At 40.8% G+C, this 27,715-nt stretch overlaps 1 protein-coding gene across 2 annotated transcripts in view; it reads left to right on the top strand.

Moving 5' to 3' along the window:
- NTRK3 (neurotrophic receptor tyrosine kinase 3) overlaps positions 1-27,715 on the top strand; it is a 469,793-nt gene that overhangs the window by 371,437 nt on the left and 70,641 nt on the right. For both annotated transcript variants that reach the window (XM_072617797.1, XM_072617787.1), the window contains one exon: positions 21,165-21,295. In XM_072617797.1, coding sequence (XP_072473898.1) covers positions 21,165-21,295 — 131 coding nt within the window. The remainder of the gene's footprint in view (positions 1-21,164; positions 21,296-27,715) is intronic.

Genomic DNA, 27,715 nt, shown 5'->3' with positions numbered 1-27,715 from the left:
ATGTCATAACAACCCTGGAAGCAGGTACTAGGGAAGCATATACAGGCTTATTACCACCATTTTAAAGATGAGTAAACTGAATCTCAGAAAGGTTAAGTGGTTTATCCATAGTCACATAGGTAGGAAATGTTAGTGGAAATGACTAAATCGCAGTAGAATGTTCAGGACAAGGGAGATACCAGTCAGGTCACACTGTAAAAAACCATGATAGATTTAGTGGCTTGAAGAGAAGGAAGCTGGTTATTAGGAAGGGAGCAGTTCTTTTGAATGGTGATCTCAAAGCCCATCACTAACCTTCATTAAAGGTCATCCTACAAAGAGCCGAGAGCACTACATTCTGATTTGCACAGCACCAGAATACTAATGCAATTTCACATGAAGCCTTTTATCTCTTTGGTCATACAGATGGCTAACCAAGTCACGGTAAAATGGCTTTATCAAGGTCATGCAATGAGTTAGTGACAGTGTTCAGAAGAGTACCCAAGTGTCCTGACCTCCGGTCTTTGCCTCTAAGCAGGAGATACAGCATAGTGAACACTATTTTTGTCATTGCCGTTTGGTGGACTGTGGGCCACAGATGATTGAAATGTATCTTCAAAAAGAGGCAGACAATCTAGAGTGATGCATTTCCAGCCATCCTCATAATTCTGTGCTCTGCACAGGGAGCCCAAAGACTGAAGTGATATTGACCAACTGGCTCAATTTCAGGGGAAAAGCAACAAAAAATGATTAAGAGGTTGGAGGGATTGACTCATGAGAGTATCTAAATCTCTGAGGCCTGGGTCAACTGACAACCATGCTGTCAATCCAACTCTCCTTTGCTGTGGCAGCAAAATCCACGGTGAAGCCCAGCCAGTGCCTTCCCTGTAACTTCTGAGAGAATCTGTGGTCAGCTCCACAAGTGAAAGAGGGATCGAGAGCTCTGGGAAAGGTCCATACTTTCTCCCTCTTGAGTCTTGCATTTTTTCTTGACTGGAAGTTGGGGTTCAAAGGAAAGCATGTAGGACCATGCAGGAGCTGGCTTCTACAGCTCAGGAGAGCTGATTATTAAATTTTCATTGTGCACATTTATGCTTCAGAAATTGTCAAACTCTGCAAATAAGGGTGTGATTTATTATTTTATTGATTGTCCAGATATAGAAGATATGGGAGAAAATGCTAATAATACTTGTTAAACCTAAAAGTTCTCCCTCCTTCACCTCTTCCCCTACCTCAGAGAACCAGTTGTTAGATATTTACCAGCACTGCCTTGAAAGTAACCCATGAAGTCCTATACAGAGTGGAACATGAAGTGATCCTTTCAACTTTTAGTGGGTACCAAAAAGGATGAGGTGATTATATTAAAGATCACAGTCTAGAATATGATACTTGTAAATCAGAGAATAAGAGGAAAAAGGGGAAAGAATATAAGTCTGGGACGGATGTAGAAGTTCAAACCAGAAAGGCCCATTAAGCTTTGATTTCCTTCACAGCTTGTGCCATATAGTTCAGACAAGCTGTTTTTCGGTCATCTGTTGTTTGTTGCTGCCAAGATGCCTAGCACATTCCAATATCCTCAGGGCTCTTGGCCCTCTCCTGACTGCCAGCATGGTGGAGGAGATAAATTGATGCCAATACTGTAACCCTACTTAGTCACTCATGACTGGTTGTGTGTTTCACCCTTGACTTGAAGATATTCTTTCCTAGAAACCAGGATTGTAAAAAGTGTTGTAGAGATCATAGGGATGATACTGAGACGGCAATGACATTGTATAAAGAGCATCAGACTTGACACTGGGGGATTCCTGGGTTCAAATCCTGCCTCTCACACTTACCAGTTGTGTGATCTTGAGTAAACTACTTAACATCACCGAGTCCCTGTTGCCTCATCTGAAAAATAGGGACTTTAATAGTTATAGAGAGAGGCAGCATTACAAGCCCCGAGTCAGGAAGACATAGGTCACCTTCTACTTTTGACCTAGTACAGTGCTGGATGTGTAGAAGGTGCTTATGAGCCCTCTGGAATAATCTAATAGAATGTAAACACTCTTTAGAATAGGGAGTGTTTCTATTTTGTCTTTGTGTCTCCAGGACCTAATACCATATGTTGTATGGAAGAAAATTAATAAAGACTTATTGTATTATCTATATAAAGACTCGGTGGAGGCAACTAGCCCATTTATTGGACAGAAATACTGTCTTTGAATACTTAAAGTATTCTAATCCATAGCTTATTCTATAGTCAGATCTATACCTATCTGAACACCAGTTATTACACTCCAAAAAAGAATTCTGGCATTTTCAACCCTCCAAATTCCTTAGCAATCAGTGCAACTGATGAGACTGTTGGAACAATTAGATTCAAATCCACACTTTGTGTGTGTGTGTATGTGTGTGTGTGTGTGTGTGTGTGTGTGAGTGTGCAAGCACCAATGCTAGGCACTGGGGATATTAAAAGCACTAGAAATAAGCTGTGGCCTCAAGGAGTTAATTTATCAAGAATGTGCACAAGTGATTATCTTATAAAGAAACTGAGAGAAATAAAAAAGAGGTGCAGATAATGTGCTAGGAGAAAGTGAAGGAAGGGGAGATCAGCTCACTTGGATGGAGGTGGGGAACAGGAAAGATTGCAAAGAGTGAACTCAGTGAGAGTGATAGCAAAGACTTCAAAAGCTACATACTGGGACAGAGGGTCCATTCCAGGCATCAAAGAGTGAGTGCACTGGGCAAATCACAGAGAGGTCAGGGGACGAGGATAGGGGAAAGCTAACAGTTTGGTTTGGCTGTAGCGTAGAGTACCTTCAAGGAAGAAATATGAGGTAAGACTAACAGGCTTGTCTGCCTCCACCGTCTTGGAGATTCTGCCCAGATCCCAGGTGCTAGTCTACTGGACATGTCCTGCCCATTACTTTTTAAAAGGTTTAAGGAGTGTGCAAAATTGTGATGTACATGAGGTTTTACCAAATTATAAAAATGGTTCCTTTTTGTTTGTGCCTTTGTTTTAGTGTGTTAAAAATATAAAAAAACCTATTACTGAAGGGAGACACACAGTTTGACATGTAGACAACATTGTTCAGGGGAGATAAGTGGAAATGCTAGGTATTGCTTTTTACTGACATTAGCATTCTATCATGTCTTTGGAATCCATGTCTTCTTATGCTTGATATTAACTCAACCATGATATTATGATATTATGACTACTTGGCAGTGCCTTATTTAAGTACTGAAACTTCAGTTCCCACAGACGGCTTCTGTGTATTCTGTCCTCAGATACTACTACTGCTACTACTACTACTACTACTACTACTACTACTACTACTACTACTACTACTACTACTACTACTACTACTACTGCTGCTGCTGCTGCTGCTACTGCTACTACTATTACTACTACTACTACTACTACTACTGTTCATATAGTATTCTATAAAATTTATTTTATTCTCTAATAACAACTTTAAGATGAAGAAACTGAGGCAAACAGAAGTTAAGTGACAGGACCACACAGCTAATAGATATTGGAAGTTGGGTTTGAACATAGGTCTTTCTGACTGCAAGTCCAGTGCTCCATCCACTGTGTTACTTAGAACCAAGAGTCATAGGAGGCAGCAGGAATCATATAGAAGGTGTGGCAAGTGTGGACACAACTTTGGTCCCCTTAGTGAGGTAGGAGAAAGGTTATATTTGCTTAGAAGGGATTTAGTGATGTTTGGGAAAGAATAGATAATGCACAAGTTTGTGTAACAGTTATAAGAAAAGCCTAGACACATTTCTAAGAGGCAGGCATATGGACTGGTTGACAGTGTCATTTCTATCACATCCATGGTGCTGATACACCTGAAACACCCCCACCACATTGGTGAGCTTGGTTGATGACCTGCTTGGTGGACAATTGAGAAGGATGTACAGTAAATTACAATAAATATGCAGATATTACAAATACTAATAATGGGCCTGTGTCTTCCTGCCTTTCTTGATACCATGAGAGGCAGTGTGACATGATGGAAGGAGCACTCAGCTTAGAATCCAAAAAATCTTGGGATGAGTTCCAACGTTACCATTTACTACCTGTGTGATCTAGGCCCCATCACTTCACTCTGGACCACAGCTTCTGTATCACTAGAATAAGAAATATGGACCAGAGTATTTCTAAGGTCCTTTCCAGCTCTAAATTGGGCACAAAATTTATGTTTGGTGCAAAAATATAATTTCTCTGAGCTTGTATTTTCTGTCTGAAAAAGTGTGTATATAAATCTTATGCTTCCCCTATTACACAGTTGTAAGGATCAAACAAGACAGTAAGTTCCCTATTGATATTATTATTATTAATATCTATTTCAAATAATTGATAATGTCGTATTATTAACAATGTTATTATTAACAAGTTATTGTTTTTCAGTTGTGTCCAGCTCTTTGTTGCCTTGTTTTGAGTTTTCTTGATACAGACACTGAATTGGTTTGCCATTTCCTTCTACAGCTCATTTTACAGATAAGGAAACTGAGGCAAATACTGTTAAGCAACTTGCCCAATGTCACACAGCTAGCAAGCGTCGGAGGCCAGATTTGAACTCAGGAAGATGAGTCTTTCTGACTGCATGTCCAGCACTCTATCTACCATACCACCTAACTGCCCCTATTATTACAAATAATGATGATAATAATAAGCATATTACCTATGCTACTTCATGGAGGGAAAGAGCTACATTTGTATCATCTTATCACAGTATAATGAAGTTGTTGCCAATGTTGGCAGTTTTGGTGATTTCAGAATGATGAAATGGAAGGCCATTAGACTAGGTCATGTCACATGCCTTCTACAGACCATGAGTTGGTCATCTACTTTTTGCTATTTTTGGCTCTTTTTGGGGAGCCTGGGAATACTGAAATGCACAGAGCATCTGGGCAACTGTAAATAGCAGATGACAGACTCATAGCTCGTGTAAGTCACGTGAAGTGACCTTGCCTAATAACCTTGACCTTGGGGAATTAGAGCTGTCCAGCAGCAGAATGGTTTGTTTTATAAACTTGTGACTTCACCATCACTGGAACTGTTCAAGCACAGACAGAATGACCACCTGTCAGGGAAGTTAAAAGGCAGATTCCTTCATGGGTTGGGAGATTGGACTACTTGACTGCTAAGGTGCCTTCTAACTCTAAACTTCTATTATTTGATCTGTCAGCATGACAACTTATCATCAGCTCTGAAAGCCTTCTGAGTATTTATGGCTAGTTGTATGTGCCACACTTAGCTAAAGACATCCTCAGGCCCCTTCTCTGCACCCCACTCCTATAATCTTGAATAGCAATAATTTTTCAAACAGTGAGAAGAATCTATCCTTAATAGGTTTTTAGTGGATTTGGCCTCTGTTACCTTTGAAAATTTAGGTTAAAGAGGAGTAAGCAGGGGCATGAATGACTGTAGGAGTTGCAGAAATTAAATGTGATAAATAACTAACCAATTCTAAAGAGAGTCCCATAAGGAGAAAGTTAGGTATTGAAATGGATATACTGCTGGAATCAGGAAGACCTGAGCTCAAATATGGCCTCAGACCTTTGGCAAATCACTTATCTTTTGTTTGCCTCACTTTCCTCATCTATAAAATGAGGATAATAATATAATAGCACATAGCTCCCGGGGTGGTCATGAGGATCAAATGAGATAATAGTTGTAAAGCGCTTAGTGTGGTGCCTAGCACATAGGAGATCTATATAAATGTTAGCTATTTTTTATTATTGTCATTATTATTATTAGCTGTGTGACCTCGGGCAAGTCACTTAATCTTTCTCTGTCTTAGTTTCTTCAATTGTAAAATGAGTATAATAATAGCACCTCCATCCCAAGGTTGTTGTGATGTAATGAGTACCTGTAAAGTGCTTAATGCAGCTAGAGCGCATAGTAGGCATTTCACAAAAGCTTCCTTCTTTTCTTCCTTCCTTCCTTCCTTCCTTCCTTCCTTCCTTCCTTCCTTCCTTCCTTCCTTCCTTCCTTCCTTCCTTCCTTCCTTCCTTCCTTCCTTCCTTCCTTTCCTCCCCATAAATGGGGTTACAAAGAGTCAAACACAACTGAACAACAAGAAGACTTTCACTGACTGTAATCTTCTCAGGTCTGAAGGACCATAGAGAGCCTGGGGAAAGTGCAGCAGCACACAAGTTCTGGCCTTTAGGAGATCAGTTTAGAGAGGAATGCAAAACAAATGATTGGAGCCTAAGCCCTGCCTATTGGGGGGGGGGGGGGCACAATCAGCAAGCATTTCAGGTCCAGCTGGGGAAGCTATAATCAAACTCTGGATGAGTCAGAAGAACTGAGAATGGCATGGTCGGAGCAGAGTAGTTGAGGAAAGAGGCAAAGAGCAGGCCAGCAGTGGGGCTAAAGGAAAAAGTGTGTGTGTGTGTGTGTGTGTGTGTGTGTGTGTGTGTGTATGTCTTAGGGGTTGGGGAGTTAGGAAAGGTTTGTCCCTAATGAAAGAGACAAATAAGAGGAAAGAGGGGAACCTAGAACTGCAGCTTGTAGACAAGACACGCACACGCAGACACACACTCAGTGATTAGAAGGTTCTCAAATATTTCAAATGTACCAGTAACAGCCAGGACATCAGACTAGGGCCATTTTGAAAATGAGAACTGTGGATTCCTGCAGCTGTGGAGGAGAGGGAGAGGCTACTATAGGATTGGCTTGAGAGTATTTAGTACTTTGAAAATTGCTTGTTTCCACCAGTAAGTGGTGAAGAGCTAGAGGTCCTGAGGACATATGGAGGTTCCAAGCCCTACCTATCCCTACATCCCTGAGTACACTGTATAAAATTTCTTTGCCCCCTTAAGAGGCTTCCACTTGCTCAAAACAAATGTGACCATTCTCAAGACTATCTCACTCCTCACTTAATGTATATAACATTGACTTATCCTGCCCTCCCAATCAGTCTCCCAATTTCTACTGGAAATTAATAAGTTCTGGTGGGCAAATGCAACCTTGCAATGGCTTTTGTATCTGGCTTTAACTTCCTGTTACTCAGTTGCTCTGTTATCACAGTATCATCATAGGCAAGAGTGCCAAGTCCTTTTTTAAATCCCAAAGCACCCCTATTCATGTTTCTATGGCTACTCCCATGAGTAGAAGGCCTCAGATGCTGAACTTGGTGACCCATGAGTAGGCACTATCCAACAGGCTAGCTTGAGGGAAGGATTAGTAGTGATTAGAGAAAAAGAACTTATTTAGTTCAGTATTTTATTTCTTTTAAAAAAAAAGGATATGCCTTTAATCTCTACTGTTGGGGGGAAACTGAGGCTGGTGGACCACTTGAGATCAGGAGTTCTGAGTTTAAGTTGGCTAAGCAGACCAGATGTCCAGACTAAGTCTGGCACCAATATGGAAAGACCCCATCAAGTGGGAGGGGATCATGGTGGAAGAATCAAGCTGCCTAAGGAGTGACAAACAAGCCCAGGTTGGAAATGCATCATATCAGCTCTTTTGTCTATCGGTAGAACTGGGTCAATGAGTAGCTACTAGAATTCTAGCCTGGGAGAGATAGGGAGACCTGGTCTTATAAAAAGATTTTAAAAGGTGTTGGGGGGTTGGAGGAAGGTTCAGGAGACAAACCAGGAAACCACTGGCCAGTGAATTTAACATCTGGTGTAGAGAAACTCTTGGAAACCAGCTCCGATCATGTGGTGGGAAAACACCTGGAAAAGCAAAGATTGACGAAAGGGGAAAGCATGGATTCTGGCTTGGGGAGGACATGCGTAACTAATCTGCTGGCTGCTCCACCGACAGAGCTGCTGAGACAGATAAGATGAGTTGAGTGGAGGCCACAGACCTTGAACAAGCACTTGACAAGGTTCCACCTCAGATTAATGGCTCGGAAGAGAAAGTTTCAGAATGGGAGGTGGATTGAAGTGGCGATGTTGGGTTAGGTGGGGGAAGCAAAATGTGACTGGCACAAAAACTGGCTTGAGAAGTGAGAGTCATAAATGGAAATATCACCCCTTGGATGGAGGCCTACCTGTTGCATTCCCCCAGGATCCTCTGACAGCCTCTCTTATTCATAGTCTTTTCCCTCCATCTAGAGGAGGAAGTTGGTTATTTGAACCTCTGTTTTTTCTTGTAAAAGTCTGATTGAAAAGGGCATTTAATAACCAGGGATAGAGGACAGAAGGGGAAAGGGAAGGTAGTTGGGGGTGGTGGTGTAGTCTGAAAGTAATGCAGTGGGGCCCTTGGCCAACAGACTGAAAAGAACGTTTTCTAGGAGATAAAGAGGAAGCATCTGGGAGTAGAGTTGGGGAGAGTGGGTCAGTCAACAGCTCCCAATGTTGGGGAGAGGATGTGGGGGATTAACATTGAAGGCTCATCGACATCCGCCTCTGCACACAGCTGTGGTAAGAATGGGAAGCCAAACACTGGGGCCCTTGAGAGAGGGTCTTTTTCCTCCGGGAGGAGGTGGATGCCTTACAAATGAGAGGAAAGGTTCTGGAAGGTCATTCATGACCAGGTGAGTTTAAGCTTTGAAGGAAGATGGAAGACACAGACATACTGAAGGAAAGACACACAATAGTAAGTATATGCTCATGGTGGTATTAGCTTCCGAACTTCTATGGACTAGTATTCCCTACAGAAATCTAATGAAAAAATAGATTACTCAACTATCCAAATATCTAAGATTGTAAGGTTTATGTTTGAGAAGCGTCATGGAATAGAATATGGGGGTCAGCTTTGGAGTCTACTAACTTTGTGTTTGAGTCCTGCCTCTGACAAATACTAGCTATGTGACCATGGGTATGTCTTTCAACCTCTCAGTGCCCCTTGAAGTTCTCGAAGAGGATGTTTCAAACAGTAATTCATATCACTAGAGGGAGTTTCTACACTGGGAAAGCCCCATTTTATGAAATCTTAGATAAAAACCTCTCTCCCTCACAAATTAATCAATTTCCAACTTTCACCTAACCAACCATTCTTCTTGTCATTGAAATCCAAGTTTTAGATAAGCCCGTGAATCTCTGAACATGTCAATGGGTAGTTAAGTTTGCATATATTTTCCATAGGTAAGTTGCATACTAATCAGCTATCTTTGGATTGACCCTGTGGCTCTTCTAAAACATAAGTTTATTTATAAATTCTATTAGTTAATTTACAAATATTTTTAAGTATCTATCTCCAAAGTATTGTAGTAGGTATACAGATATTTAAAACATGATCTTTATTCCCAAAGAATCTTGTTGGAGAAGTTGAAAAGATAACCAACAACAAATGAGGGGAAAGGTGTTCAGTGAATAAGCTGTAAAGGTAAAAAACAGTAAGAGGAATTCACATGAGTGAGAGATCATTTCCACCACTCTCATTCTGAAGAGGCTTTACAGAAGAAGTAAGATTTTAGCTGGGCCTTGAAGGATAGAAAATACTTTAGGTGGAAAAAAGAGATGAAGTATTCTAGATGGAGGAAATGGTGTGAGAAGAAATGGGAAAGAACACGATTTTAGTTCAAAAGATGGAAAAGAGGCTCCCTATAATTGAGGGAGCTTCATGTAGGGGAATATTAGGAGGTAAGTGGGGAAGGCTGTCCAGAGGATATATTATTAAGGGTCTCAAATGCCAAGCCAAAGATAAATCTTGTAGGCAGGAAAACTGTTGACCATTTTAAAGCAGGGGAGTAACCTTGCCATGAACAAGATTCTTTACCTTCCCTTTGCATTTATGTACATTCTAGTCAATATCTAGGGTTTAACCACCTCTCTAGAAATCGAAGTATTAAAATGTTGCCCAGCTCTATTACCTGTTCTGTTACTTCTGAGGCAGGACAGGGCTTGTGTAGGCTGCCAACATGTCAGTAGAGGATACAGTTTGGTCTATAGTAGTACTTCTCTAACTTTTTGGTCTCAAGACCCCTTTAAAGTCTTAAAATTATTGAGGCTCCCCACCAAAAGTTTTATATATGTTTATTGATATTTATCATATTAGAAATTTTAAAGTATCTTAGTATTACTATGAAATTAGTTTTGATGATCCCAGTCCTCCTGAAAGGGTCTTGGAGACCTCCAGGGTCCCCAGACCACACTTTGGGAACCACTGGTGTAGTGGAATGAGCACAGGATTTGGAATCATCTATGACATGAAGGAATTGTACTTGGTAAACTCAAAGTCCCTTCCAGCTCCAAGTCTATGGCTTTAGGTTTGATGATGCTACGAACTTGCAGTGGTATGTACACCAAAACTCTGAATTCCCCACCCCTTCTCTAGCTTGTCTCATGGTTCATTAGTAGGCCTTCTTGTTGCCTTTACTTGATGCCTCTTACCAAACTCATAACTGTTTCCCAAAGAGCACAAACAGTATTAATTGTAGCTCAGTGCTCTGTGATGGTGGAAGTAACTTTTTCACATATGCTCCCCTTGGGGATTTATTTTGGTGAGGAAACAGTGAAGCAATAGAAGGAGCTTGAAGGATAAGTGGGATGCCAGTGAAGAGACGCCACGGGAATTTTCCAAGACAAGCAGTTGGAAGACAACGTGCTTTCTGGGGAGTTTGAAAAGAGACAGGAGCACTTCATCTGGGCTTTAGAAGGAGAGCTCCACAATGTCATACTGAAAAGAAACATCCAGGCCAGAACAGGATCCCAGAAGGAGGGAAAGAGAATGAGAGAGAAGTCGAGAAAGTAGTAGAGGAATGGATTCACTCAAAAATGAGCCTGAGATCCATCTTTCAGCACCTAACTTTCTCACTCCAGATAGATGGCTTTACTTCTGAAGTTTTCTTGCTCTGTGAGCTTGGCTGGGTTATTCAGTCCTTAACAAGAGCCAAAAGAAGACCTTTTACCATAGTGTATCCAGATGGGGAATTAGGAAAGTTGGGTGTTGATGGGCAGTGTTGGGAGATGATGGGGAATAATTGCTAATGGAGCCAAGGGCAGAAGTACTACATGGGTCAATAGAAGATTGAGCTCTGTCAAGTGGCTTGATGGACTTTCAGCAACAGAGCTCAGAGTGGCACCTGGGAGAGGAGACATTTATCTGAACTTTAGCCTCATTCTCTGAACTTCTTGAGTCAGGAAACGTGAGCTGGAAACCTCCCCAGAACAAACAGTACTGTGAGTTTTTTAATCTTCACTGTTTCCAGAAACAGCAGACTTTCTTCCTTCCTTCCTTCCTTCCGTCCTTTCTCTTTCTTTCTTTCTTTCTTCCTTCCTTTCCTTCCTTCCTTCCTTCCTTCCTTCCTTCCTTCCTTCCTTCCTTCCTTCCTTCCTTCCTTCCTTCCTTCCTTCCTTCTTTCTTTCTTTCTCTCTTTCTTTCTCTCTCTCTTTCCTTCCTTCCTTCCTTCTTTCTTCCTTTCTTCCTCTTCTTTCCTTCCTTTATCTTCCTCCTCCCTACTTCTCTCCCTTCCTTCTTTCCCTTTTTCCTTTCTTTTTCTCCCTCCTCCTTCCCTTCTTCCTTTGCTCCCTTTTCCCCTTCCTGCCTTACTTTCTCCTTTCTTTCTCTTTCCCTTTCTTCCTTTCTCTTTCTTCCTTCCTTTCTCTTTCCTCTTCTTCCTCTTTTCCTTCCTTCTTTCTTTCCTTCCTTCATTCTTTTCTCTCCCTTCTCCTTCCCTTCTTCCTTCCCTTCCTCCTTTCCTCTTTCTTTCTTCCTCTCCTTCCTTCCTTCTTCCTTCCTTCCTTTCTGTCTTTCTGTCTGTCTTTCTTTCTTCTTTGTGAATCTCAGATATCAACCTTTAGCCTAGGGACACAAACATGACCTAGAAATGGGGACCTGCAGATAGCTCAGATTTTTCAAACAGACAAACAAAAAGTTTGAAGTTCAAACTGGAAAAAAAGGGGAGAGGGGAAAACGTGGGGAAAGAACCTGGGATGGTTGGAGATCTGTTATTTCACTATAACCCTAGTTCTTGAGCCTGACTTTAGGTCCATGGTATGTATTCAACAAATTTAATTCAACATTCATTAAGTACTTACTATGTGTAAGATATTGTGCCAAGTATGGAAGTAAAATACTCTTTGTCCTCAAGGAATTTATTCTCTAGCGGGAACGTACAGCATGTAAGTAGATCAAAAACAAATACCAAGTCATGTCAAGGGGGATAAAAGGTAAAAGGGATCAGGGGAGGGAACATCAGGAAAGGCCTTTTGTAGGAGGTGAGACTTGATCTAGGGATTCTACAAAATGGGGGTGAAAAGGGAATATATTTCATACATGGGAGATCATTTGTTCTAAAGCATAGAGGTGGGGGGAAGGGGAACATAAGTCAATTTGTTATTATGGTCAACATGGTTTTTGGCAATTCCTGGACCATCTGCATCATCCATACTCTTCCTCATCCCTGTTAGCCTTAACTTTTACTGCTCCTCAATTTCTCCTTTGGTTTTGTTGGCTTCCCATCTTCTTTTCCTCACCTGTTTAAGTCACCACACCACACCACATTTCAGTTCCTTTTTACCAAGGAGTGGAGCTCTACAAAAGAGAAGGCTACCACATACTGAGAGGGATGCTGAGAAGACTGAACAGGCTGGTTAGGAGAAGTACGAAAGACCTATGTAAGTAATCCTGAATCAATACCACAACCTTTCAACCCCAGCCCCAGGAAAGTGCCTGAGCTCTTTATCTCCCAATTTAAATATCCTTTTCCTTACTGAAACCAATGTTCTAGATAGGTAACTAATGGCCAAAGCCTACATTCCAAGCACCCAAGCAATATTTTGCTAAGAAGCCTCCCTTTAACCCCTGTAGCCCCAAACATCTTCATTACTATATCTACCCAACTATACCCCAACACTATTCCCGTCCTTCTTTTCCTAGGCCCTTAGCCATACAAGGACTGTTGTATTTGCAACCAGGGAATTCATTTTTCATTTTTAAGGAGAACATTTATTGAATACAAAATAATGGACATTATTTTTATTCATCTAATTAAAATTAAAATAATCAAATTTCTTTTAAATTAATATCATAACTTTACTTTAAAAATACAATTTATTATTGTTAGACACAAAGCGTCAATATGCCTGGGTGCACTTGGCACAGCCTGTATGAATCACCCTTGTTAGGTAAAACCTGTGAAGTTGCTGATAAGTTGTTGTGAAGTTTCATCCCCTATAGGACTCCAGCTCACTCAGATCTCATACACAAGATTGAGTCATTATTGTATCAGGAAGATAATTTGCCATTTTTGGTGTGAGATGGTTCAGAAAATCTCATAAACTGCTCTTTGGAAGTTTATTTAACCTAGATTCTTCTGTTGTGCTTTAGTGGTTGGTGATACGCCATCATGAAGTGTCTGATAATTGAGTCAGTCAAAATCTTAACTTCATACTGACCCAAGAACACTGAAGAAAACAATTCTAGTCCCATTAAATTCTAATAATTGAACTATATCTTTAGTTTTACTTTCCTCATTTAGGGAGAAAAAGGCTAGAGTGAAAACCAGTTCAAGTTATAATGCTCCTCATAGATATGGAGAAAGTTATGTTAAATCCAGTGATGTGGGTTGGACATTCTTGAGAAAGGACCATTCTAACCAGTGACCAATTCAGGAGTCCTACCTTCCCTACAATCCCCTTCCCTTTACAGTCTAGGTTCAGGGCCAGGTCTATTTCCCCTTCCTACCACTATAAAAGCACATGCCTAGGTCTCTGGGAAGGCCATTCTTCTCTATTCAAGTAAATTCCATTTTAAATTACATGTAATTAAATGTGTGGTATTGAATTAATGTTTTATTCTGAGCGTTTTGGCAGCCAGAGGCCCTAGGGTCTGGCTTGTGGAAAGAAAACACACACTTCTCAGTGCTCTTCCCTTGCTTTCCTCTGTTCTTTCTTCTTGCCTTTTTTTGACAAGAATTCACCCAACCCCCACCTACAATAGTTCTCAAGCTTCATTCCCTCCTGGTCTGTGAACCATTGATGTTCCATGCAGTGTCTCTTTCACAGGGGTGTCTAGAAGTGATGTGTCATGGTGTTACTCCTTGTCGTCAAAATGTATCCATGTTGCGCAATCAAATAACCAACAAGCGTCTGCCAAGTATTGAGCACTGTGCTAGGCTTATAAATATTAAAATGAAGACAAATCAGTCCCTACCCCCCAAGTAGCACATAATCTAGGACTTCATCTCTGGCATTTTCAGATATCAGGGCGAGTGGGAGAATGATTGTGGTAGAATCAGTGATGTTGTAGAACTTCCTATAGTGAGAAGAAACATAGTATAGGATACTAAGATATTTTACTAGATGTCAGAAGACCCAGGCTGATATAGATTTAATATGTGACCTTGGCAAATAATTTTCCCCTTATTTGATTTCAGTATTCTGTGAGGAACGGGAATCCACAAAAACAGCCTGTCAGAACTGAATTGTGAAGGAGGCAGAAGTATGGTCATTCCTAAATTTTTACCAAGATCAGCTTTACCATGGAAACCACATATGAGACTAGGGTTTTTGCAGAGGAAAGAGCCTGGATATTAGGAGAGCACAAGAAGATTCTAGTAGGTGAAAAGGAGCAAAGTAACAGGAAGGTAGTGGAGATTGGTGGTTGGTCTGAACAATGGGATGGATCCAGGGACTAGTTAGAAAGTAGATTTCAAAATGGGCTATGGGCAAGGGGCAGGTTGGTTAGGTAAGCCAATTAATGATCTACTGAGAAACCAGTTGTCTGGGCTTCTGGTCGTCTGAGGGCCTCCCTCTTCTCAGCTGCTTAGGCAACAGCCTTCAGTGAAGGATTAGCCTTGAGCTGCCCTCATGTTTACATCCAAGGGACTTTCACAGCCAGCAATCTTCAGAACAGTAATTAGAAAAAGTACTGAGGTGGCAAATGAAATTCTATTTAGCCATTTCCACTTAGTTACATGTCTGACTGAGGGGCAGAATTCACCTTTAATGACAGAGCTTGCTGTTTGAGCAAGGATCAAGATACACACCAGGGCTTGGGGGCCTCCATTATTTATGATCACATTTTCTGGGGCAATCTGGTGCCTTCTCGATTGATCAACAACAATTGCTCGTATGCAGCTGCCTTTGGTTTGTTATTTTTTCCCTTCTTCCTGATCTTGGAGGCTTTAAGGAAAACATGGAAGGAGGAACTAGGGATCAGTACATTTAGGCAGTTCATAGGATCAATAATTTAGGCAGCTCATAGTATATCAACAGAGATGAAAGGAACCTTGGTGATCAACTAATCTACCTCTGTATTTTCAGGTGAAGAAGTGATCCCAGAAAGGTTAAATGGTTTGCTTAAGATCAGACAAGTTATGGATCAGTAAATGATTTGTTTATTCAATCTGTCTCTCTCTCTGTCTGTCTGTCTGTCTCTCTCTGTCTCTGTCTCTGCCTCTGCCTCTGTCTCTCTCTCTCCCTCTCTCTCTCTCTCTCTCTCTCTCTCTCTCTCTCTCTCTCTCTCTCTCTCTCTCTCTCTCTCTCTCTCTCTCTCTCTTTCTCTGGTGAAGAAGTGATCCCAGAAAGGTTAAATGGTTTGCTTAAGATCAGACAAGTTATGGATCAGTAAATGATTTGTTTATTCAATCTGTCTCTCTCTCTGTCTGTCTGTCTCTCTCTGCCTCTGTCTCTCTCTCTCCCTCTCTCTCTCCCTCTCTCTCTCTCTCCCTCCCTCCCTCCCTCTCTCTCTCTTTTTCTGTCTCTCATCAATCTATTAGCAGCTAGGTGGTACAGTGGATAAAGTGATGGAACTGGAGTTAGGGAAATCTGAGTTCAAATCTAGCCACATTTACTTACTATCTGTTTGACCTTGGGCAAGTCATTTAACCTCTGTTTGCCTTATTTACTTAATTAGGTGCTGTAAAATGGGGATAACAATATCACCTGCCTTGAAGGGTTGTGAAGATCAAATGAGATACTGTTTTTAAAGTGCTTAGCTCAGTGTCTGACACATAGTAAATGTTATTCCCTCCCCTCCCCCCAACCACCATGTGTATGTCCTTGATTTTAACTCAGGGTTCCAACACCAAATCTATTTCTTTTTCTACTTTACTAAACCCTATTGGAATAGTGGTATAGCCACTTTTGGAAGAAAATTACCCACCCCTCACTATATTTCCCCTAACAATTAGGCCATGTTTCAGATTAAGAAGGAATTCTCATAATTCTCTTCTGACCATCTGTTCCATAGTGGAAAGCATAGTATCCGAGGCTAGAAAGGTAATAAGACTGTTGCACTCTGTCCTGGTCAGACCATATCTGGAATATTGTTCAGTTCTGGGCTCTATGGTTAAAGAAGGGAACAGATAAGCTGGAAAGCATCTAGATGAGCTAACCAGAATGGTGATAGAATAAGAGCTCAGGTCATATGGAGATTCCTAGAAGGACTTGGGGTTATTTAGCTTAGAGAAGGGAAGAATTTCTGCACTGTGAGTCTTTAAGCATCTAAGTATATGTCATGTGGGAAGAGAAATCAGATTTCTCCTTGGCCAGCAGGAACAACTAGGAACAGTAAGTGGTTTTTGCAAATAGGCCAACTTTGACTTGGTGTCAGGGAAAAACCAAACCACAACAACATTTTCTAGTAATTTCAACTTTCAAGAAGTGGAATGAACTGCTTCTAGAGGTGATGAGTTCCCTTATTCCAAGATCTTCAGCTGAAGGTAAGATAATGACTCATCAGGTAGGTTTGTGAAGGGGATTGTCATTCTAGTTAGACTGCATGGCCCCTAAGGTTCTTTCCAAGACAAGTTCTGTGACTCTAGGCAGAGAGGCCAAGAAGATTGTGAAAGTGTCATCTCTGCTTGATTATAAAGCTGGGATTACCATAAGATGTCAATTTCCCTTACTGGGTAAGTCAGTGATCTACTGGAAGCCAAAAAAGTGTGGTATTATATGACTTCTTCCCATCCCCTACCTGCAAACAGTATTATCACAATATTTACCATAACAGCGCACTTTGTTGATTCCTAAATTTTGTACATTAAACTATAGGATAGACTTCAGATAGATCCCAGGGCATTTAATTTAAACTATAGGCATCTTTATGAATTATAGAGGGGTAGGGGATTCTCCCAGATAAGTATCCTCCAGATCCAGTGGGCCTCCAAGATGAGACCTCCCAGGCTGTGGAATTATCAATTAGCATAATCTCTAGAGCAGAAAAAGAAAGGACATTTAGAAAAGGATTAGGTTAGTTTTTGATGCATACAAATGCTTCTGCTATACACTCTACTTTCTGAGTTACAACTAACACTCCTTTTGGAGTTAGGCTGACTGCTGAGGGCATTCCTTCTGACAGTTCCAGGAGGCAACTCCCACAAACTGTCCTGCTTGATTTAGGGAGTGGCTAGGTGCATAGTTTCAAAGCACCCTATTTAATGCCTCCAGACCAAATAACCCTCTCATTCTAATAGAAAAGCCCATATTCCTCAGAGCTAGAGATTGCGAGATCTTCCCACGACTTTCATTTGCTTTCTAACAGTCAGCTAACCCCCTTCACTATCCTCCCCAGCCCTCCTCCCCCTTTTCCCTCTTCTGATGATCTGGAGTCTGAGCTGTCATGATCTGGCCTACAGTACGGTCAGACAGTGAAAAGAGATTGATGCTTTGTCCTCCATGGAAAATCCATCACTGTTTGGCTTGGGGGTCAGATGGCTTCACCAGAGTCAGTTTTGAACAGAACTGTATGATCTAAAAATAAAAGCAACTACAAGAACCCAAATAAAAAGCAAAGACATCAGAGAAAGAAAATGTTGAGATGGGACTATTCCCCAGGGCTTACCCAGCGCTTGCCCTTTCCTGGTCCCTTCCCAATTCTTCTACCCCTAACTGCTGTTCCCAGTGATTTTTCTATCTTCCCTGAGAAGCTCCCAGGATAAAACTTTGGCTCTTTCCCTTGAGAAGAATTCTCAGAAGAGCTCTTGAAGGAACTGGATTAGAAAAAGAATTGTGAGGTAAGAATAGTGAAGGAAAAAAGTGTGTATGCATGGGAGTGGGGTGAAACTCCTCTTTTCCCTCAGTCTAATCTGGTATCTGGTAGTGAAAAAAAGGCAGAGAAAGATCAAGAAAGAAAAAGAAATACCTCAGATGGTATTGCGGAGTCTCATGTATTGAATTCAATTAGGGTGTACAGAAGGCAGGTATTTGCTTTATGAGCTGTATCTGCCTAACTGGAGGGTCATTTCCCATCCCCTCACTTTTCACCCTCATGAAACTCCTTCTCTTTCCTGTACTTAAGAAAGGTGGATCTGTATTATTAACATTTTCTGAAGTCTAGACAATCAAAAATAAATCAAGCCCTGATTTGTAGTATTTCTTTATTTTTGAGATATAAATGCTCACATTGAAAATTTAACAATCAATTCTAAGTGAGCTGGTTTGAGCTGGTTCCAGCACACCCCTGCTTATTTTATGTTGAGGGCAGGGCATATGTACACACAGAACTGTAAATTTAAAATATGTGCCAGATAAATATAAGGTAATTCAGAGGGTGCTAACAGTTGGGGTAGTCCGGAAAGACTTGAGCCTTGAAAGGAGCTAGGGGGCGCCCAGGAGTGGGAGAGAAGAAATGGAGGATTTCAGGATTGGCAGATGGCCTGGGAAAAGATGAAGCAGGAGAACAGGTTTAGGGAGGGTTTGGATGAGGTATACCATGGTATCTTATGGTGCAAACCATGGGAGATGAGGTTGATAAATGGAAAAGCAAGGAAATTTGTGTGGAAATCAACATATACATTAAATTCCCTAAGTAAAGGGTGAGGGGTTAGAAAGGAGACAAGATTGTGAAACAAGTCTGAACTCCTTAAGAACATGGACAGAAAATCCTGGGACAAGGAGATAACTGCTATAAGGATCTGGATTGGGGGACTCTCAAGGAGGAGAGGTTGCTGAATGACAATAAGAAGTGTCAGTGAGCAGCAAGACACAATTTCCATGATTTCAAAGAGAAAAAAGAACATGAGAGGAAGAAATCAGATGACAGACAGTTTGTTCACAATTTGATGGGGAAAGGGGATGTCATGGAACTCAATGGAAGGGGAAGCAAGAGTGAAATTAAGGTAGAGTGGCTATGGATGGGCGTGAGGAACCAGGGAGTGATAGCAGAAGAATGAAATTTCTACCTGGGTATCCTACAACTCCAAACTACAGGGAATCTAAGTGGGAAGGAGAGTTTGCTGGTCATCTAACATTAGATTGTTATACTCTAGTAAGTAACAATGGTAGCTGTACCCCAGAACTCAATAAAGAGTTAATTTGATTATAATGGCTTAAGCAAGATGTGAAAGAAGGCGGGAGTGGCCTCCTCCCAACCCAGCACACTATTCTTTTTAACTTCCCTATTTCTACTGAGCATACCACCATCTTTCCACTTACAATCTAGGAGTCATCCTCCACTCATTATTCTCCTTTACTTCCTATAGCCAATCCGTTGACGTTGGCAAGGGACCTCTGTCTGGGCCCTAATCCTGATTTCCTTCTCATGGCCAGGTAGAAAGAGGCAGGCACCAAGATCAAGATAACAGGAGATTCATGTCTAGGTCCTGGCTGGTTAAAGGGAACAGAGGGATGGTTGATTTACTCACCTCTCAGTCATCAGAGAAGAAACTCTGATTTGGGGTCTACCTAACCTTAACGTAATTTGATTTTTCTACCTCTCAGTGGGATAGTGTTGTCTCTAGTTCATGTTTGGATCCTGGGCTTGGTCTGTGTGTAGTGTCCAGGTGGCTTGGTGGTGAGGGACAGAGGCAAGAAGCCAGATGGCAGGAGGCCTGTGTCTGGGCCCTAATCCTACTCTGGGCTTAATGTATACGTAGTCTAGTGGCAAGGGGAAGCTGACACCACTCAGCTTATCTACCTCAGTAGGGGTCAGTGACTCCTGTTGCTAAAGGAGGAGGGTTCCAGGACATCACACACACACACACACACACACACACACACACACACAACCTCAACTTTGGAAAAAACCAAAGCAACTTGCTTATGTGAAAGCCTTTGGAAGGGTCATTTGGAAGCAGGTTGGAAATGGCTAATGCTGTATACAAATGCCACTACCCCTGAATCCTTCCAGATGTGTCATCTGTCCTTCAGTCAGTCAACAAGCATTTATCAAGCTCTTAATATATGCTAGGCAACACAGTGCCTGGGGATACTGATCTGTGATGATACAAAGGCAGCTCTACTTTGAGTTTAGTCTAGACAAATGTTAAAAAAAAAAGTCATAAAATATTAGGATTGAGAGCATGGAGGTGATCTGGTCCAACCCCTGCCTGAAGCTTGAAATCTTAAGTCAAAGTAACAATAGCAATGTTTTCATAACTCATTCTGAAAGGACTTTGGAGTGAAACTAAAAAAAGAGATAACCACACACACACACACACACACACACACACACACACATCTTCACTTCTCATCACATTTTCTGTAGCTCACTTGGGACTACCTGACATGTTGTCCTCTGCTGTCAGTTCTATTTCCACTCCCAAGTCATACGAGATGTACCTCTTGCTTGATCTGGTAACATAATAATATTAATATAGATCTCTAATGGGCTTCTGCCTACTGAACAATTAATGAAAAGGTCAATAGGTATTCCCTGTGGATGTATCTTTCATACAAGACCTATTCCTACCACAATCTCATTGTAGCATTCTTTGGAAACAAGTTGTGGGGAGGTGGGGCTGAAAGTGGCTTCCTGTGGGGCTCTAATTAACTGGTTAAACGATTTGGAACAGTAACAGTCCCTTATATTTATCTAGGGCCTGTCTCTGAGAAGCTCCTGAGGCTTTCCCTTCCAGAAGCTCAGCCATCTTCCCCACCCCTCCCAGATGGTAGGGAATAGTCAGGTGATAAATTATCCATTTTAGAGATCAGACTTGACCTGCTTAAAGATGTACAGCAAATCTAGTATGGATTTGGAGCCCAAAGTGTTGCTTCCATCTCTAGACCCAGGTTCTATGCTGCCACTTCATTCCTGTAGAAAATGAAGAAGATGATGATGATGGTGATGACTAATTGATTGAACATAATTTATCATTTATATAGCTCATATTTACATAACTCTTTAATGCTTTTAACATGTTTTGCCTAATGGCACTGAAAGAGTTTAGAAGTAATTTTACCTATTTTGTAGTTGAAGAAATAGGAACAGAGAGGTTCAGGTGCTGGTCACACAGCTTGCACAGTTACAGGGGTTGGACTTAACTGAAGGTCTTCTGACCTCCACTTTCAAGATTTAGCACAAATGTACATGATTGAGCCCTCCTTATTTCCTCCCTTTCTTCCATCTGCAGATGTCCAGCACATTAAGAGGAGAGACATTGTGTTGAAGAGAGAACTGGGGGAAGGAGCTTTTGGGAAGGTATTTCTGGCAGAATGCTACAACCTCAGTCCAACCAAGGACAAGATGCTGGTGGCAGTGAAGGTGAGTCTCAGAGGCATGTGGAAGCAAAGCAACAGGGCTGGCTAAGGGCCCAAGGAGAGGGAGGAAAACCACTTTCTCCATTATAGGATATTGTGCTAAATTTATTGGGTTACATGGAGTTAAGGACCTTGCCTCATGGTCAGTTGATTCTCCCCTTCTCCAAAATACTCCTTTCCTTTGGGAGCAGCCAGGGGGTATTGTCATATGATACCACAGTGGGATAAGCATTAAAATGGATCCAAAACAGTATCCAGAAGCTCTTAACCTGCTTCTGGGTACTCTGAGCTTGACACCTGTTCCAAGCACTAAATGTCTTCCATTTTCCTTCTTCTTTGTCCTTACTTAGCAGCTTCACTGACAGAGCTGACACGAAAAGTCTTAGTGACAGAAAACCAACTTGTTATGGGATGAGCTTATAGCATCCACCATCTGCATAGCATCTTTGGGGTCCCACTGCCTCTCACTGGAATGGATCTCTCACCATTTCTCCTCACATGTTAACCTCCCTATGGATGCCAAAGTCCCAGTGGGAGTTTTCCTACTCACTGAAAACCTCCACACATTAAGAACACATATCCAGCTACCATCTGTGGTAGAGGCAATGGGTGACATTCACATTCACTCAGAGCATCAGTTGTTTTGTGTTTCTATAGCTTTGGGGAAAGTGCCCTCTGGGTTGTACAAAGCTCAAATGAGTTGCAGAGATGGGACATGCCCAAAGCAGAAGCAACATGAAAGATCCTTCCATATTGGGTTTGGGCCCTCATGAGATCAGAGAAGGAGCTAGAGCTCTGGGAGGGGCAGGATGATAAGGGGTGTGCCTGCACGTGCGTGCGTATGTGCGTGTGCGTGCGTGCGTGCGTGCGTGTGTGTGTGTGTGTGTGTGTGTGTGTGTGTAGGCTAGGAGTAATCTGTTTCCTTGCCTGTGCTAACTTGATGAATCATGTTATCTTTATGGTTATCAATATCTTCCTTTGTAAAATGAGAGGATTGGACTAGGTATAGCTTAAGAAAAGAGTACTATGATAAAGATTCAGAGGCAGAAAACCTGGGTTCACATCCTGCATATGTTACTTACTCATTGTTCAAGTCACTTCACTTTTTAGGCCTTAGGCTGGCAGGTAATAAGTTTTTATTAAGTATTTACCATGTTCCAGGCACCGTGCTAAGTGTTGGGGATACAAATATAAGCAAAAGGGAATACAGCTCCTGACCTTAAGAAGGTTACATTTTTTATGAAGATGTAAAAGAGAGATGTAAAGTAGAGTGGGAGGGAAGGAAGGTAGCCATTCAGGGGCAGGGTGGAGAAGTCTGGAGATTTAGAAGTATAGCTAAGAAGAGAGTGAACCATAGACAGACTAGGATGACCCCCAAGTTGGCGGTCCCTAGTAAGAAGTCACCAGTGAGAGAAGGAACCAGTTACATGACTGTGACCCTTCCTTCTTTCGTTCCTTCCTACTCACCTTCCTTCCCTCTTCTTTTTTCCCTCCCTCTCTTCCTCTCTTCCCTTTTCTTCCCTCCTTCTTTCAATCAACAAACATTTATTAGGCATTTTTTATATGTCAGTCTAAACTCTGTGGATACAAAAAAATTCCTCATCCTTAATGAGTTTATATTCTAATGGACAAGTGCCTGGTGCTCATTGACTCTGAAAATGACAGTTGCATTTTTATACTCATAGCAACATTATTAGTGTTGTTCAGTCATTTTCAGTCTTGTCTGACTTTTTGTGACCCCATTTGGCATTTCTTTGGCAAAGATACTACAGTGGCTTGCCATTTCTTTCTCCAGATCATTTTACAGATGAGGAAACTGAGGCAAACAGGGTTAAGTGACTTGCTCAGAGTCACACAGCTAGAAAGTGTCTGAGAATGGATTTGAACTCTCTAGGTCTGGCATTGCACCACCTAGATGCCACTTTCATAGAAATACAATTCCCTCTCCCATATTCTTCTCCCATAGTCCCCAAGAGATTTTTTATATATTTTTTTCAGGTGTGGGGTGGAAAGCAGGGGATCTTAGAGTCATGAGAATTTGAATTTCCCCACCCACCTGGTCAATGCCCCGTCAGAGCTGTGAAGGTCCTTTAGAGATGGCTTATCACTCTGTGGTGAAGTCCAAGTTTTAGATGGTTTCTGCCTCTCTTATAAGTTTTCACTCATTGGTAGCTTTTTTGAGGGAAAAAATGGTGTCAAATCCTCCCCAGTCAGGAGCAATGGGACCACAGAGATCCTGTGCATATGGAAGTGGCTTCATCCTCACCTCCTAATAAACATGTTAGTTTACTATCATAGTGACCTTTTCACTAGCCCTTCCAGGTCATCTGTCAATTTAAGTCAGAGCAGATCAAGAATGATAGAAGAGATTCAGTTCTTGAAACAAGTAGTGACTTTAGAGCTTCTAGATCAAGATCATTCTTCCAAACTTTGATTGGTCCTCCTTCAGAGTACTTTTCTATCTTCATAGAGTCATGAACAAGACCACACTTTTTAGAAACTGTGAATGTAAATCCATTGGCTAACTTCATTAAATATTGAGTAAATTCTTGATATAACCATTCCTATTATTTATATAGCACTTAAAATTTACAAAATACTCTCATTAAGTGTTTAATAATAACCATAATAATAAAAAATAAAGTATTATAAAATGAAAAATGCTGAAATGTGTGGAGCAAATCAGTTTCCACAAAACACTCTCCTCACAACAGCACTGTGAGGTAAGAAGTATATTATTATCACTATTTTACAGATGAAATACACCTGGTACTTTTCTGGGGGTTAGGGCAATCACAGGACCATACACTTGAGAGCTAGAGGGGGGACTATAAAAGTGATCTAGTCCAACTCCTTCATTCTACAGATGAGGAAACTGAGGCACAAAGTAGGGAAGTGTCTTGCCCAAAGTCACATGGGTAGAGCTGGGATAGAAATCTAGGTCCTTTCACTCCAGACTCATTGTTCATCATGCTATACTATGCTAGAGCATATACTTTTAAATGCCCTCAGTGGTGACAAATCATTGATCTCTGAGAGTGGTTTTGATTTTTGGAAGCTGTCAAATAACAGTTTTATCCTTGAGTAAGGTGAGCAATCAAATTGAGCTTAGATTAAAAAACATGAAGTGCTTTAAATTAATAAAGCTTCACAGTGTGTGTTTCACGTGTAGTCTAAGCCGTGACAGCATCAGTGAGAGAAGTTGGTGGTCTCCCAAAGAAGTTACTAAAAAGAAGATTGTACTCTTATGGAGGTATGAGTTCTGGCTTGTTTCTTTGTAAAAAGATCAATCACTTTGTAGTCACACTTTGCATAAGTGCTATGGACATCCAAAGGGAGGCCCATATGAGGGAGACCTAAATCAGTAGGACATGGGATTTGTTGATCATTCGATACTCTCCACCGATAGAAGCTCCCATTTAAAAAGTAGGGATTCTCACCTATGACACATACAGCATTTAATAGGTTTTCATCTGGGAATGAACAGATCCCTTTTTGTTAGATCACCAGCACCTCTTCTCAAGCCTTTGGTGGTCTCTCAGTCATCCCTTGGCTCCATTGAGCTTTATTTAGCTTGCCAAAAACTGCACTGTTTCCAATGTATAATAAATAAGAGTCAAAAATTGTTTGCTGCTCCACTATCCCTCTTTCTTTCTTGGATAGAAAAGCTTATGGAGCTCAGCTAATGGCACTGGCAGTTCTTTGAACTGAGTAGGAGATTAATTCCTTTTATAAATCAGAAAAGTCTGTTTGCTTCTCCCCTTCCCACACACTACTCCAATGCGTGCAGCATGTGCCTGTGTGTACATGTCATGTACACATCTGAATATTTCCAAAGATCCATGATTTCATCAGTACAGCTACTCGCTCCACTGATGCAGATTATAGATGGTATTTTCTTTTAATTTAAAATTTTTCTAAGCTTGTTTTTTTTATTAATAGCTACTGACATTCAAATAAACACAAGTAAAAATAATCCTACGCAAAACCATATTCTTCAAGTTGTTTACAGTTTAGTTTAAAATGTGTATATTAATTTTTAACAAAATAATAACAAAAGCATCCTGTTTGTTCCATACAACTTCTGTTCTCTTTTTCTTCTATGAATATTTTCGGATTTTATCACTATTATTATCATTATTATTCCTTTAACAATGTGTTCTCATATCGTTTTCTTCATTCTGTATCCCACTTCATATAAATCTCAAGGCAATTCTTCATGAATTTCTATGTCCAAAAGTACATTTCATCACTTAGAGGCTAAGCTTCTTCAGATGAACCTTTCTAAATTTTGACAGGATACTTTTCTGATGACACATACAAACAGCCTGTCTCTAAGGGCCTTTCTAGTTTGGCAGGACTTACTAGAATTTGTGTTCTTAAGAAGTCAAGGACACTTCTGTGCTTTGATATGCTTCTGAGAAGGATCTCAGGATTTTGATCTGGGAAGAATTATGTTGGAGGTTATCTCCTCTAACACCCTCATTTTGGAAACTGACACCCAGAGAGATAAATAACTTGCTCCAAATTATCCACATATAACAGATTATATTTATAGTGATCAGGGGCATCCCTTATTTACTGCACTGGGGCACTTCTCAAGAAATTAGATATATGCTTTGAAGGAGTAATCTTGGTTATATGTGATACACACCCATACAAACACAACATATACCGTAATGATATTTACATATATTATATAATTATATTATATATATATATATACACATATATAGAGTATTGGATGAAGAGTAGAAAAAAAAACAGTTTGATTTGATCAAAGAGTGAGGGAAAATGATTGTCTCTGGAAAGACATGTTGAGACTGGGTTGTAAAGAATTTTAAATGATAAGCAGAAGGAATTCAATTTTGTCCTAGGGGCAAGAGATTCAATAGAGTTGATGAAGTAGGGGGAGCGACATGATCAGTTTTAGATTTAAGGAAAGTTATTTTGAAAGCACTGTGTAGGACAGACGGAAGTGATATGAAATTGAGGAAGGGAGACCAATCAGGAGGCAGCTGCAGTTAATATAGTTGAGAGGTGATGGAATGGCAACATTGAGAAAACTTAAAATTCATCATCCCATGCAAAATCACATCCCAACCAAAGAAAGTAAAATAAAAAGAAGTATTTATTTTTTCATTTATTTATTTAACTTTTAACATTCATTTTCTTTTTTTATGACAAATATCAATTTTTATTATTAGTCATTTTTATACTCCTTTTTTTATTTAACTTTTCACTTTCATTTTCACAAAATTTTGGGTTCCAAATTTTCTTCCCTTTTCTCCCTTCCCCCCACCCCAAAACACCAAGCATTCTAATTGCCCCTATCACCAATCTGCCCTCTCTTCTATCATCCCTCTCTGCCCTTGTCTCCATCTTCTCTTTTGTCCTGTAGGGCCAAATAATTTTCTATACCCCTTTACCTGTATTTCTTGTTTCCTAGTAGCAAGAACAGTACTTGACAGTTGTTCCTAAAACTTTGAGTTCCAACTTCTCTTCCTCCCTCCCTCCCCACCCCTTCCCTTTGGAAGGCAAGCAATTCAATATAGGTCATATCTGTGTAGTTTTGCAAATGACTTCCATAATAGTCGTGTTGTATAAGACTAACTATGTTTCCCTCCATCCTATCCTGTCCCCCATTACTTTTATTCTCTCTTTTGATCCTGTCCCTCCCCAGGAGTGTTGACCTTAAATTGCTCCCTCCTCCCCATGCCCTCCCTTCCATCATCCCCCCCACCCTGCTTATCCCCTTATCCCCCACTTTCCGGTATTGTAAGATAGGTTTTCATACCAAAATGAGTGTACATTTTATTCCTTCCTTTAGTGGAATGTGATGAGAGTAAACTTCATGTTTTTCTCTCACCTGCCCTCTTTTTCCCTCCACTAATAAGTCTTTTGCTTGCCTCTTTTATGAGAGATAATTTGCCCCATTCCATTTCTCCCTTTCTCCTCCCAATATATTTCTCTCTCACTGCTTGATTTCATTTTTTTAAGATATGATCCCATCCTCTTCAATTCACTCTGTGCACTGTCTCTATGTGTGTGCGTGTGTGCATGTGCATGTGTGTGTGTATAATCCCACCCAGTACCCAGATACTGAATAGTTTCAAGAGTTACAAATATTATCTTTCCGTGTAGGAATGTAAACAGTTCAATTCTAGTAAGTCCCTTATGACTTCTCTTTGCTGTTTACCTTTTCATGCTTCTCTTCATTCTTGTGTTTGAAAGTCAAATTTTCTTTTCAGCTCTGGTCTTTTCATCAAGAATGCTTGAAAGTCCTCTATTTCACTGAAAGACCGATTTTTCCCCTGAAGTATTATACTCAGCTTTGCTGGGTAGGTGATTCTTAGTTTTAGTCCTAGTTCCTTTGATGTCTGGAATATGATATTCCATACCCTTCGATCTCTTAATGTAGAAA

The sequence above is a fragment of the Notamacropus eugenii genome, chromosome 1 (assembly GCF_028372415.1).
Source record: "Notamacropus eugenii isolate mMacEug1 chromosome 1, mMacEug1.pri_v2, whole genome shotgun sequence".
Lineage (NCBI taxonomy): Eukaryota > Metazoa > Chordata > Mammalia > Diprotodontia > Macropodidae > Notamacropus > Notamacropus eugenii.
The sequence above is the reverse complement of the archived record's forward strand: the minus strand, read 5'-3'. Positions and strand labels throughout refer to the sequence as shown.